This window comes from Andrena cerasifolii, chromosome 5 (genome assembly GCF_050908995.1).
Source record: "Andrena cerasifolii isolate SP2316 chromosome 5, iyAndCera1_principal, whole genome shotgun sequence".
In the NCBI taxonomy this organism is placed as follows: domain Eukaryota; kingdom Metazoa; phylum Arthropoda; class Insecta; order Hymenoptera; family Andrenidae; genus Andrena; species Andrena cerasifolii.
This window is the reverse complement of record NC_135122.1, coordinates 3,767,093-3,781,665: the sequence shown is the minus strand read 5'-3', so window position 1 is coordinate 3,781,665 and position 14,573 is coordinate 3,767,093. Positions and strand designations below refer to the sequence as shown.

The following is a 14,573-nucleotide window of genomic DNA, read 5'->3' as shown; positions in this document are numbered from 1 at the left end:
CTTGAAAGTCTGAAAGCCGTCTTAAAGACGGCTTATAGACGACGTGTGCTATCTGGGTCCAGGGAGGATCCCCTAGAGGATCACTAAGCGGTGTTGCGATCCTCGCCCTAGCGGTGTTTAGCGTAAGCTCCTAAACCGCGAAGTTTGAACTGGACAAGTTTCATTTATTAGAAAAGAGTTAAAGGTGAACGTTTCAACATTAGATATTTAGATATTTGTCTTCGCCTCCTTCTTAAATGCTCGAAAACAATATATGTATCGATAAAAAAGAGGAACATACGAAGAAGCCTCTTTCTTATCTTGACAATTCGTCATTGATCTTGTTAAAATCTAGATGTGTCATAATAAAACCAGTTTTGATCTCCATAAAATATCCTCGTTCTGTTCCTAAAGAGTAGTGAATTATTGAACAATTTAATTTAGTTTCAGTTTGTTAAGTTTGAATCGAACGAGCAGAACATTCCCACGAAGCACAAGTTCCCCAAACGGCCGCGCGCGCAACAGCTGCCTCTGTTCCCCCTCGTCATAGTCCAGTGAAATTAGGATCTGTCGTCGGAATAAATACCAGCAAGCTAAATTTTGGTATGTGCATTTATTTGGTCGTTTTAAACAATATGTCAAAATTCCCCATCAATCCAACCGCTGCTAAAAATTTTACAGAAGGTTGAAAAAAACAACTGTTTTTCGCGAATATCTCGTTATCTAGCAGTTTTGCGACAAAATAGTTATGATACAATTTATAGCCAAGGAAATTCTCTATAAAAAAGGTTCTATGAGTTTTTTTCGTAGGAGTAATGAGAACGTCAGCATCAATGGATATAGCCCGTGTAGAGCGAATAGAAAGAACAAGAGTAGGTTTATTGCTATGCTGTTTCAAAAATTGGAAGCTGCCAACATCAACGTGAAACACGCTTAAGACGATGCTGACGTTCTCATTACTCCTACGAAAAACACTCATAGGACCTTTTCTGTAGAGAATTTCCTATTCTATAAATTGTGTAATAACTATTTTTGTCGCTAAACTGCTAGATTACGAGATATTCTCGAAAAACAGTTTTCTTTTCAACCCTCTGTAAAAGTTTTAGCGGCGGTCGGATCGATGGGAACTTTTGACAGATTGCTTAAAACGACCAAATAAATGCCCATACCAAAATTTAGCTTGCTGGTATTTATTCCGAAGGCAGCACCTAATTTCACTAGACTATAAATGGATTCTCCCCTCGCGTCGCAAACCCTTTGTCCGCTACCGTTAAAACTTTCGAGCGTCGAAAGCCGTTAGATGGGGACGTTCAAACATGAATACCTTCGTCCAATAGGAATGCGAAAGGAACGTGTTTAATAGCGCGCTTAACGGTGATTGGAGCGGCGCTGCGGTCTGTTTACTGTATAAAAGCAGGGGACTTAAGGAGTGACGGTACGACGAGAATACTTAGTCAGTGCTTATATTTGGACGTGCTTACATAGTGTTCCATCATGCCTCCAAAATCTGTTGGAAATGCGTTGAATAAGTCCGGGAAAGCTCAGAAGAATATTATCATGAGTAAATCGGACGGGAAGAAGAGGAGGAAGAAGAGGACGGAGAGTTACGGGATCTACATCTACAAGGTTTTGAAACAAGTTCATCCAGACACAAGCGTCTCGACCAAAGCCATGAGCATCATGAACAGTTTCGCTAACGACATTTTCGAACGGATTGCCACCGAAGCGTCTCGTCTGTCACACTACAACAAACGAAGCACTATTACTTCAAGGGAGGTGCAGACTGCCGTCAGACTTTTATTGCCAGGCGAGCTCGCTAAGCACGCAGTCAGTGAAGGAACGAAAGCCGTCACTAAGTTCACGAGCTCGAAGTGAATGAAGAAGAAGAAAGACAAGGTCTTTTTCCGGACCACAATGCAAACGGCCCTTTTCAGGGCCATGAATTACTTTTTTCGTTGGAATTCCAATCTGCGTTCAGTGGTTTAATACTTACTATCCCTCAATAAACATAATCTATTTACAAACTGAAATGAAAGTACGTAAAGTATTTTCTGTCTATAACTCCGTAATGGGCCCAGTTCTAGCTACGATCCTGGCGCGAAACATTCGAGAGTAAGAGAATGTGAGAGCGAGTGAGGAGGAACGAACAACAGCGATAAGCTGACGCTGTGAACTCCAGAATTTACGGCGTAGAGACTAGGCTTGTAGACAGAAATATACTGTGTACATATGTAAGTATTAATAAGGTTTCTCAAACTATGGGAGGAGTAGCGCTGCCCACTGGTACGCGAATGCTTTTCGAATACTTTTTGTGTGCAATAAGTCAGTTACGTCCATAGCATGTTTTAACATTGTTAAAGTGTAGCATACGTAGACTGGACTGCAGTATTCATCTAATTTTAATGGCTGGTACGTGACGGTTCGTGTAGATATTTGGGAGATACGCGAGAAATAAATTTCAGAACCCTTGCTATAGCATGTATTTTATAAAGTATAGTAAGTCAAATTGAAAAGTACCAAAACTTTACAAGTCAAACAATTACCAGTTGCAGCGAGTTCAAGAAACCTACATTACGTTTTCTGAATTTCACAATTCTGAAAGTGTATTGTATCTACAAATTTACGGCAATAAAGGATTCAACTTTTCGAGCAGCATTGGAATTAGAAAAGGACATTAGTATTCAGACCCCTAGCATTTAATTTTGAAATACTTCAAGCTCCATTACACCCTGCTTGAGTAACCAAAATGTCATCACACGTTAAAATGATTTGGTGACCCTGAAAAAGGCCGATTTGATTCTTCACAGACTCCTTTGTTCAACTTTAACCGCCAAAACCGTACAGTGTTCTGCCTTGACGTTTCAACGCATATACCACGTCCACAGATGTCACGGTCTTCCTCTTTGCGTGTTCAGTGTACGTGACAGCATCTCGAATCACGTTTTCGAGAAACACTTTTAAAACACCCACGTGTCTCTTCGTAAATCAAGCCACTGATTCTCTTCACACCACCTCTTCTTGCCAATCTACGGATGGCTGGCTTGGTAATTCCTTGAATATTATCGCGCAGTACTTTCCTGTACCTCTTTGCGCCTCCCTTTCCCAATCCCTTTCCTCCTTTTCCACGACCAGTCATTGCGAACAGATACCTTTGGACTCTGCGAAATCAAAATCAATTTTTTTGAAAATTTTTTTGGGTACCTCGATTGCATGCCTTAGGTTTATCCCCCCTCTTGCTACTACGCTTCCCGCCTACGCACTGAATCGTTGTGCGCAGCTGCAACCGTTCCTCCCCCTCCACTGGCCAACGCACGAATCAGAAGTCAGCAGTTGGCGCTTCCAGAACATAAAAGCGCAATTTTTCGGAACGCGAGGCACAAACTCTTTTTGGCTGTCGTTAGGTACGTATCAACCTCAAACGTTCTCGAAGCGACATGGCTCGTACCAAGCAGACCGCTAGGAAATCGACTGGTGGCAAGGCACCTCGCAAGCAATTGGCTACAAAAGCTGCACGTAAAAGTGCACCGGCAACTGGAGGAGTGAAGAAGCCCCATCGCTACAGGCCCGGGACCGTTGCCCTGCGTGAGATCCGTAGATACCAGAAGAGCACCGAACTCCTGATCCGGAAATTGCCGTTCCAGCGACTCGTTCGTGAGATTGCCCAAGACTTCAAAACTGATCTCCGCTTCCAGAGCTCTGCAATCATGGCCCTTCAAGAAGCCAGCGAGGCATACCTCGTCGGTCTTTTTGAAGACACCAACCTTTGCGCCATCCACGCTAAGAGGGTAACTATCATGCCCAAGGACATCCAGCTAGCCCGCAGAATCCGTGGAGAGAGAGCTTAAGGTTTACACTATAAGAAGAAACAAAACGGCCCTTTTAAGAGCCAAAAAATCATCCTATCGAAGATACAACTCTTAAATATTAAACTTAACATACCATATTACCTTTCATCAAATCCCATCCACGCTGATAATTAATAAAAACCTGTATGAATGATATGCTATAGAAACTAGGGAAGTTTTTTAAGTATTAGGATCAAAACACGTTAGGACTTGTTCAAGTAACGGCATGGTTGAAATAGCATACGCTTGATTCATGCATTTAGCATCGCATATGTCAAAGTCGATGCAATTTACACGAAAGTGTTCTAATAGGGATTATATTAATGTGCATCTAATAATGATTTTCTCGAAATCATTAGAATTATGAATATCGTGAGCGTTATATGTTGGTTTATACATATTGTTATTAGGTTCCTGATCCAGGGGCGGTATTATCAGTCGTTGCTTAAGCATGCGCTTAACAAAGTTCGCCTTATTCGAATAAGACGAGCTTAAGACTTCATGTACTTTCAGTCCGAACTTAAAATTTGCTTAGTAAAGAAGATGGTCTGGGTTAAGCAATAGAATACAATCGCATATATGTATCGTAGACGTAACCGTTATTGAATACATCAGACGTTTTTATTGAGTGAAGTACAGCGATACTTAAACTAATTTTTATGTTAACAGTAGTAATTCCTACTAATCTCACGAATCATTAAAGCGGTTTCATTTTTTGTCCGTCCTGATGAGTGAAATAATCGAGTAACATTAATTATTGATGTCTAAAGGACATTTATAAAATACGTATTTTCCTTGATCGCGTCTCAATACTTATTCCTACATACTTACTAGCACCGTTAATGCTATATCAGGAAAAAGAACCTTTGCTACTATATATCTATCGAATCGAAACGTGGAACCTTTGAGGTTATACAGTATCAGTGAATACGCTGTACTTGAATTAACTGGTCCCCATTGCAATATTTAAAGAAACTGTATTGTAAGTTAATATCTGCAATTATATTCTCGCGAGTTTGCCCTGTAAGTAACCATGCTTTTCATTTATTGATCGTTAATAACAGAAGACAAATGTGACGGAAAGAGTTAAGTTGGAATTGCACGTTTGTTCATTGTATCGATAGTAAGGTAAGTTCGGGTAATAAGGCCCACCTAAGGTTCTATAATTTTTTAAAAAAAAACGTACATATTTTTGAAAACTTTTTTTTTATAGAAATCTATGGACATTAAACTGTACACTGTAATATTTGTAGCAATATATGAACACAACAACAACGGAAATTAATAGGATTTTCAAAACCTTGTAAACGGGCCTTATTTCCTGTAGTGCATAATAAGGCCCACTTATTTAATATGTACAATTCGGGGAAACAAAAACGTATTCCTCGTGTATCCAAGTGAGGCATATTACACACTGTCGCATATCTGTCTTGAATGCAGTTCTGCATAATTTGCAAAACCAATTGTCTGCACAGTTCCCATCCACGTTTTCTCTGGAGGTGGATGGCATGAGCTCTTGTTCACACAATCTTGTCTTTTTCCTTCCGGTTGAAGTGACACGTGCTTGGAAGCTCTTCTTAATATCGTTCCTGCTTTGGAAGGGGTCTCTGGTTACTTCCTGAGCCTTAAAGCCCACTTAATATTTTGGTGGGCCTTATTATCTGTTCTGTTTTGTCTCTTCCTCATTGCCAAGGTTATATGTTAAGCATGTACTTTACAAAATCATTATTTTTCTGGGAATATGTTGCCAACATATGTATTTGTACATACCTATAGTTGTACAGTAATTGGATAATGAGTACTCCCAATACAAAGCCAAGGAACCGTCGTAATTCTTATAATTGTAGCAACACAAGTTGCCGGCAAAACATTTCTTGAATTTACAGCCGACAAATGTTATATTAATCACGTGTAGTAAAAGCAATAGATGGCCTTAACAAGATTGTGGATTGACCTACCAAGGATAAATTACAGGTGGGCCTTATTACCTGCTGGGCCTTATTACTCGAACTTACCTTATTAAAGAACGTTGTAATCTTTGTCTGTTTAAGCTGAAGTTTAAAATACAGTTTCACATAGCACATCTTAGCGACAGAGGGGTTTATGTTAAAAAGATTTTGTATTTTCGCATAAAGAAATCATTCTCATCATATCGGTAAAGAGTAACGTTATTTCGAATTTCGAATCTTTTTCAGATCGGTTTTAAAGTTAATTTAATTTCGGAGCTTTCATTGAGTGAAGCCATGTCACGCAGCAATAGCGATTATATTGTCTGGATGGAAAAATGGAAAATATCCAATATTTGGGATCATTTTAAAATTAATTTAATACGATTAAAAGAAAATCTGATTAAATTGGCAACTAAAGGTCCCGAAAGCAAACATTCTTAGCTTTCCAACACACTCATGAAAATTTATCTACCATCATGAGTTCGCAAGTTATACCTAGGTGTTCAAATTGAAAAGTACCATTTTTGCTTTGATCGCGAATAACTCGGTCAATAAGAATCGTACAACAAAACAAGAACCAACGAAATTAAAGAGAAATGTTTGCTCTATTAGAGCTCTCCATTAGATTTATCTGAGAATAATTTTTTTGGCCCGTGCATACGTTCAAACTAGGGAAAAATTTCTGTAACTTCGTTTTCTGCGCTTCACCTTGATAAAACAGTGTTAATATTTGAGGAAGATCGGTTCAATAGATCTTGCGTTTTGCGGCTCGGGCCGTAACCGAACGTCGATTCAAAATTAGGTTAGGTTAGGTTAGGTTTATTTTTCCTTTTGATACAGTTACAAACACACTATACCAAAACGGCATTTCAAGACATATCTTATATAGCCCAACGAACTATAGTCCCTTATTTGCTTAAGAATAAGTAGCGACAATGAATACCGGCCCTAATATCGAGCCGCCAGATCACGTAGGAAAAGTAGCCCAAAAGCGCCAAAATTCAAATATCTTGAATGAGAAGGATGTTTACATATTTTCTTAATATTGTTCTGGAACTGTTTTCTTTATTTCTATTAGGTACAACAAATAAACTCTACTTGAACAAGAAGAAGTTTAAATAAAACTGATGTGAAAATTAAAATTAACATTTTAACACAACAATGCTAAACTGTTTTATAAAATAAAAAAACTCAGGAGATACGAGAAGCATTGTCCAAATTCACCAAAAATTTATAATTCTTCTTCTGTACCATTTTCTTTTTTATAAGTATTATAAATAACATCGGACTTAAAATTAGAGATCATATTTTTGGTAATATTAAAGTTTTGACAGTAATAAGAGTTGTTAGTTGTGGGAATTCTCCTTTGAATATCTGACCTAGTCCAACAAAATTTCTTCGACTTTCACACTGATGTTAATGTTAATGCGTAAATGGTACCAATGCGAATATAGTATTACGAGAAATATTCGTAAACCACAAATAAATAGCACTGCCGAATGCCTTTTTTCAACATGCATTCAAATATCAAATAAGTATAAATTCATTTGAAATATTTTTAATACATTTATTATTTAGCTTACATGATTAAGTAACGCATAGAGATTTCTGGTTTTGAAAATCGAATGCACGTACAAACGAGAAATGAGTGTATTAAGAGCAGTAAAATGATCATTCGCACATCGCAGGTTTATAGAGCTGGAAATCGTGTACACCACTCGATTGCTAGATAATAGATTTAATATAACCAGGTGGTCTCTGAATTGGAAGGATCCATTATTGACGTTAAATCGACGGGACGTCCATCAGTATCTGCGTTAACTTCGCAGCGAAAGTAGGATTTGTTTTCATCTGCTGGAATAGCCACTCCATGGGTATTCTAAAATCGACAGATTTTATATAATACGAAATTGAATGTTTACAGGATTTTTAATTACGATTACATTGCCCCTTGGGGTGTAGAGATGTCGTTATTAAATTTTAAATAATAGATCTATACTCCATGTCATGTAAGAAGGAACCTGCCGACCGACGAGTTTAGACCGGTTCTGCGCAGGTTGACGCTCATTGGTGCCGGGAGACGCCACTATTGGCTGTACCCCCACCAACGCTTTCTCGGAGCCAATGAGCTCATTCTACATGCGCGAAACGGGTTCTTTCTTAACTGATAGGGAGTGTAGAAGACTAAACAGGCGAAGTCTGTCACACGAGAATAGGAGAAGCATATAATTTGAACGGTAACAATTTATTACGTCAGAACACTAATGAGAAGCACTTCCACCATTTTTTATTATTTGAAATAATAGATTTTATAATAATCGACGTTGTACTGCAGGTAATACGAAGATATGTATATACGTACCCCTGTGGAAAATATCGCAAAAGCGTGGATAAAATTTGTTCGTGTTCATTCATCATCGGAGCATCAACGACACTTTGCCTTTTTCCATACAAGTACGCCGTCCCTGTGCTCGGATGTGGACTAAATTCCGAGTAATGATGATTTTCAGATATCGCTACAGCAATTCCGGCAGCGAAAACCAGAACGATGATTATGCTCGCCCGCATGATTTTCTATAATGTGTAAATACGGTATTAACATACATTACATTAATCAAAGTATCGTTTTTCTTCATCTATAGGATTTTTGCAGAAGAGACAAATGGATTCGATAGAAACGCAATGAAAGAACGTGGACAGTGATAATATGAGCCGGGCATATCTAGTTTTTAACAAATTATGTTGCTTATTTTGTATCTTAACAATTATGTGAATATCCATATTTGCTTCCTTCTGACTTTATTAAGATTATTTTATGGTATTTCAAAATTATAGAGCCCAAACAGTAATTACGCATAATGAAGTGTAATACAATGTAACGTTTCTAAAAAGATAGAAGCTTTTTACAGTATTTTAGCAAAATTTAAAAAAATGTAAACTTTATAATATCGATATAATTTTGCCTTAATTTTATCAATTATCATATATTTTATGCTATTACGAACACGATGAACTTCTTATAAGATCATAGTAGCCTGCAAAGTTGCATTTAAATCCACAATTTATATATACGATGGAAACAAATAACGAATTATAAATGTCACGTGATAATTACTTACGTTAAGTCGGATCGACTACAAGACGTACTCTAACCTAACAAATACTCACTTCAGAAAAATCGATATTTCTATCTTTTTTACGCTAAAACATTTAATATTATCCCGAGTATTTATCTTTATCCTTACTAATATAGAAAAGTGAAACGTTGTCTATTTGTTTGTCCTGCATTCACGTCTAAAAGGCTGAACGGATTTCAGTAAAATTTTGAATATACTAAAATAATAAATAATAATAATAATAATTCCCGGGTGAAAGCGGGTAACGGAGCTCAGCTAGTATTATATATATATATATATCTTCTGAGCAAAATGAGAGTGAAACAAATTGGATGTAAAAAAGGAATTGCACAGTGGACGATGCATTTGCAAAATTTGAAAACGTAACGTATACTTCTGACGTACATTTTCGTGCCAGATATATTATTTAATATTATAATAAGAATTTAAACAAATTCTACAGAACTATGAAGGAAATGTAGCGTTGTAACTGGGTGCGTGGACGAGGAAGACTGAGCTGGCATTTTATCCCAGTCCCTTATGTATCAAGCCGGTAAAAGCAGCGCCGTTTTGGCCGCCTTCGTCGATGAGTGTTAGCCGCCCTTGTAGCGGCCAACCACACTCTATCTTATTAATTTAAGTTAGCGCATGTAGTGTAAAGTATCTCTTCGAATAACGACATAAAAACATATTTTTGTTCTTCTTAGACGAACCAACAATATCGCTACAATACGCCATTAAATGTTTAAAATATCGCTTTCCAATAGGTTGCATGTGCGAGGAGCGGCCGCCGGCGCCTTGCATGGTCTTGTGGCGGCCGTTCTTGCCGACGACAACGCTTACGGCAATTACCTTGCTTTAGTAACGCAGAATGTAACGAAATTAGAAGCACACTGTATTATAATGACGTAGGTGCGGGACTGTTCGTTTTCGGTTTGAAAATATCGTTTCGATATAATTTGAAACGACGACGTTGTAAGAAACATTATAAGAGGGACGTATCGCCGCTGCGGTTGCGCCGTGTAGCGCGTTTAGCCGCCAATGCGTATGAAATCTCTCCCGCTGCAGATACACTGATGACGAGACCCCATACTTTCCTGATTGCATTTTTATGTACGAGTCTGGTAGGATTGCAGCAGATCGCAGAATATATATAGTATAAATTAATTAAATTTAACTTCCAATGAAATTTTTTTAAAGAATATATATATATATATATTGATTGTAAAGGTTTGTTTAATATTGTTGAAATAAAGTAGGCAGATTTGTTTAAATTATTTATTTATTTATTTATTTATTTTACTGTATTTCAGACCATGGGTCTATTAGACGGAGGTACTTTGGTCTTATCACTTACGATTTGTTTAGGATTTATTACGAATTGTTAGGACGGCCCCTAAAACAGAACCGAAGAATTTTTAATAAAGTTCTTATTTCCTAGAAATTAATTATCCCGAGTCCTTAAATTTTTAAGGTCTAGGTTAGGTCTGGGTTAGTTAAAAATTAAATTTTTAAGGACTCGAGATAATTCATTTCTAGGAAACAAGAACTTTATTAAAAATTCTTCGGTTCTGTTTTAGGGGCCGTCCTTAAATTACGTAAGGGTAATTTTGGTGATGTTTTACCCCCTCCCTACCCAGTATAAGAATTCGTAAGATTTGATACATTTCTAAGAATTTAGAAATCTTGTCATTACTCCACCTGTATATTCTTAAGTAGTCATTGTTTTATGATTATAACCTAACTTTTCAAAAACAATAGGCTGTCAGCTTACTTCAAGTGACTTCGAATTCACACTTGTACGAATGGTCACACTATTCGAGAAAGAAACTTGGAAGGGTATTTCAAGTCAAGTGAATAACAATTTCACATTGTTAAAGTAGATTCAAGTTACTTCACACATAGCACAGACGTCTTAAAGACGTCAATTGTACGTCCGTTTTAGGTCTAGACAGCTTTAGGACGCCTTTCGGGCGTCTTTAGACGTCTGTCTGCTATCTGGGTTGAATTCAAGCGACTTGAAGTTAACCTGATTATTTTGAACGAGGCTTTAAGCTCGGAACTATGCTCCCTCCATCCTTCAGGCCTGTAACAAAGAGGTTAAGACAGAATGGAACCATCCTATAAGAGCCCGTGTTAAAAAGTAATGTACGAGCTTCAGCGCCCTCTGGTGCTTCAGGCCCTCGAAATTTCAATAAAAGCGGCAATATTTAAAATTTTTAAAGTTAGAAATGAATGAAATAAAATATTAATTAAAGGAGAAATAATGAAAAGAACTGTAAACTTGATATTATGTTAAAATTTATTAATGGTGAATTACATTAAGAATATTACAGACATATTACATACATACATTACATTACATATACATATATAAACAAAACATAATAAATAAAGTTAAACTAATTTTTTAAATTATACATAAAGTATAAGTATAAGGAAGTAATTGAAGGTGAAAAGAGATTTCGTTATTGACACTAATTTCATAAACTTCATTATTTAATAACATTGAAAGTTAGGTTATTGCTTGAAATCATTATGCGTACATCATTAAATTTGCAGGTTCTGAGAGAAAGTGGTGATTTTTGTCTTTGGCTTGTGATCTATGGCATCCTTTAACGAACCATTTTTTACACTTTCTTCACCTTTAAATCAACGAATATCCCAAGCCTACTACAAACAGCTACAAATGGCTTCCAATGGCTACAAACAGGGGTCTTTGGCAGTTTGGCTTGGCTTGGCTTCTTTACTTCCCACTCTGCTGCCCGCAAACTGAATATTATTGAGTCTGAACAGACAGGTGTCGCTTGCAGCGCATATTTTTGCTTCTACTCTATTTTATCCTCTTTGGTCTGTAATTACACTATGGTTCAAACTATAACATATACAGACGATTGCAGACGACACAGACATGTGATTTAATGTGATTCAAACAATGAATTGAATACCTGATGATGAAAATTAAAAAATATTTCAAAGCAAGTATTAAATTTCATTTTGTAGTTTTTGAATACTTGTACGTGTTATGTGAGCGTTGGGACATTATCATAATTGTTTCTCACGATGAATATTACGCAATGGGGGATATTCCAAAGACTTTATAACCTCTTGTAGCGGTTAAACATTTATGCTATTATTGTATAAAAATGATACCCGACAAAATTTAATTTTCTAAATAATCTAAGTATATCGGTCGTTTGTGATTGTTAGTTTAAATTGTCATAATTATTTGTATAATTAAAGGGAACGTGAACGGGGTAACCCCATTATACAAAAAAAATACGAAATAAGATGCCTGAACCAAACAAAACAACTGAAACAGGGCCTGAACCAGAAAATGAATTCCGCAAAGATACATGGATGGTACAGTCTTACATTATAGTGGCATGAAATATTTAGACTTCTATAATGATTTATTGAATATATTATTTTTGTAATAAAGTGATAGCATTATTACTTTACAAAGTAATCATGGTTTAATACTTTGTATATTTCAGGTAAGACCATGCGAGATATACAAGGAAGAATACGATGACTGTAGGAGCATAAGGGCACGCTTCCATCAGTATTTTGTCTTTGGAAAAACAATTGATTGCACACAGTGGAAAGAGGACTACGAAAACTGTTACCTCTGGGATAAATATAAATCTGACAAAGCATATGTAAAATATCACTACAAAAATATAATCCACAAAGGTTTGCTTATATTAATATCTCAAGCGTTTTAAAAAGTATTTTATCGTACACAGGAAAAATTAATAAGCAGTGAGAAGAAACATAGAATGGAAAGGTTAGAAGGCCATTATAGAAACAATGTTTGGACGAGAAGGGATAAGCCTCCAGAGGATTGGAACGCACCGTTACCCGAGGAGATAGCTAAAAAATATGAGAATACATATTTGAAGTACATGAGCGACGACATGAAAGCAGAAAGAGAAGGGAAAAAAAAAAGTTATTGTACCATAATGTAAAGAACATACATATAGCTTTTTAAAATATTGCGGCATGAGAAACGAAGGTACAAATTAACATAAATCCATTAAAATACGTGTTAAGGAATTAACTCTTGCATTAAATTTTATTAAGATATTTAAATTTCGGTGAAGCCTCTGAAAATTTACTGAATTTATCAACGCGCGTTACGAAAAGTAGCACGTTTCATTTTTCGTACGAAAAACAGCAGGTTGTAAAGAAGCACATTTCGTACTTCGCGGCTCAAACATTCTTGTTTTCGCAGCGAAAACCGAAGCGTGATAGTTTTCGTAACAATGAAGACAAACGTGCTGTTTTTCGTAACGAAATTGAAACGTGCTACTTTTCGCAACGCACGTCGTTATAATTGATTGCAAAGCACAATGTGAAAAACATAAGTTTAGGAAACAGTCAAGTGTATATACATTAATAAAACATGTGAAAACTGGAAACAGATTTATGTCATTTGGCATGTGAGTTTCTCATAGGTAAAACTGTATAGTAATCTGTACATATAGTATAGAATGTACATAAAACTCATAATTCTATTAATATATTATACAAAATCTTTTCCTGACTTTTTCATTCAACATATATATTTTTATTTATAAAGGCAAACATCCATATGATTGTTAATGATAAATTACGACACGAATAACGAAGAGATACACAGGAAGACAACTTTTTGCAATTGCATTACATTATTCATACTCGATTTGACAAATTTTCATACTTAATTAAACAGAACCAAAAATTTATACCGGCCGATAAATCTACTTTGGGTGGTAGCATACAAGTGTTTCCAAGGGAGACATAAAAAATCAGCTATACAATGTACATCAATCTCAAAACCGTACCTAAACGTGTGTCATTTGCGCACGGTGAAATAAACGAAATACTTTATACTTTACACGACATTATGAATTTAAAAATTTGCGCGTGAAATTGTTTCAAAAGTAACAATACTTGTGATGTTTTCATCGAAATCAAAACGTTTTCATCGCACCATGATACGCGAACGAATAAAGGGGCCTATTTACGTTGCGATTTGTGTCTAGTATCAAACAACACATACACGTTCAGGCGGAATCACGAAACATCGAGTTCGGCCTTGAGTTCTCCGATACACTAAATATTTAATAAAACATAATGCCCACAATTTTCAATCGTGTGCAATTAATAACATTAGAAATGAAACATAACGACATTATCAGCGAGAACAGCAATAAATACAACCACAACTCTACATCTGCGCGTAATTCTGAATTTCATGCGTTACTCCGATTGCACTCGTGTCTCGTGGAATTTCCTGGTAACATTCTCAAACGCTAAACTTATTTCTCAGTTGTTGCATCTAAAGCATCGAAAAGTGTCTGCTTACGAAAAAAAGTAGACTTCGGTAGCGCGATACAAGGGCAACATGTACACTGAAACATGTCGATATTTATATCTGTTGCACGCTCGAGGTATCGACATCTGCGGCGATTGATACAGGCGACGATACCAGCTGATACTGATGCATCGATACCGAGGCAGTCAAATACACATTGGAATTTCTATTGCGACACTGATATTTGCAACATGTATACCGATACAGATCTCAGCGTGTGCGAGGCCCTTAATGGCGATAAAAATCGTAAGGAAGTATACTAGTGCGCCAGCACAGGTTACCTCGAAGATAACAATCGGCAGAATCGCCTAACAAAGAGAAG

At 36.6% G+C, this 14,573-nt stretch overlaps 4 protein-coding genes and 1 pseudogene across 6 annotated transcripts; 3 read left to right on the top strand and 2 right to left on the bottom strand.

Moving 5' to 3' along the window:
* Positions 1-1,434: 1,434 nt before the first annotated feature.
* On the top strand, positions 1,435-2,014 carry LOC143369132 (histone H2B-like). Its single transcript, XM_076812632.1, has one exon. It carries the CDS (start codon positions 1,474-1,476, stop codon positions 1,852-1,854), a length of 381 nt encoding a protein of 126 aa, XP_076668747.1. The 5' UTR covers positions 1,435-1,473; the 3' UTR covers positions 1,855-2,014.
* A 742-nt stretch (positions 2,015-2,756) lies between these two features.
* On the bottom strand, positions 2,757-3,186 carry LOC143369137 (histone H4-like; annotated as a pseudogene).
* Positions 3,187-3,341: 155 nt separating this feature from the next.
* Positions 3,342-3,913, top strand: LOC143369130 (histone H3-like). The gene has a single exon (XM_076812630.1). It carries the CDS (start codon positions 3,414-3,416, stop codon positions 3,822-3,824), a length of 411 nt encoding a protein of 136 aa, XP_076668745.1. The 5' UTR covers positions 3,342-3,413; the 3' UTR covers positions 3,825-3,913.
* Positions 3,914-7,117: 3,204 nt separating this feature from the next.
* LOC143369135 (uncharacterized) lies at positions 7,118-14,538 on the bottom strand. Of its 2 annotated transcripts, none has more exons than XM_076812642.1 (3): positions 13,902-14,538; positions 8,136-8,347; positions 7,118-7,652 (listed from the first exon to the last, which is right to left on the bottom strand). In XM_076812642.1, exons 1-3 carry the CDS (start codon positions 13,932-13,934, stop codon positions 7,559-7,561), a joined length of 339 nt encoding a protein of 112 aa, XP_076668757.1. In that variant the 5' UTR covers positions 13,935-14,538; the 3' UTR covers positions 7,118-7,558. The 2 variants fall into 2 exon arrangements, with proteins under 2 accessions (XP_076668757.1, XP_076668758.1); XM_076812643.1 differs by lacking the exon at positions 13,902-14,538 and adding an exon at positions 9,295-10,120.
* On the top strand, positions 11,718-12,952 carry LOC143369128 (synaptic plasticity regulator PANTS). 2 transcript variants are annotated; one of them, XM_076812627.1, is made up of 4 exons: positions 11,718-11,867; positions 12,133-12,252; positions 12,387-12,551; positions 12,639-12,952. In XM_076812627.1, the coding sequence occupies exons 2-4, from the start codon at positions 12,181-12,183 to the stop codon at positions 12,858-12,860; spliced, it is 459 nt and encodes a 152-aa protein (XP_076668742.1). In that variant the 5' UTR covers positions 11,718-11,867; positions 12,133-12,180; the 3' UTR covers positions 12,861-12,952. The 2 variants fall into 2 exon arrangements, with proteins under 2 accessions (XP_076668742.1, XP_076668740.1); XM_076812625.1 differs by having other exon boundaries at positions 11,767-12,252.
* Positions 14,539-14,573: the final 35 nt, after the last annotated feature.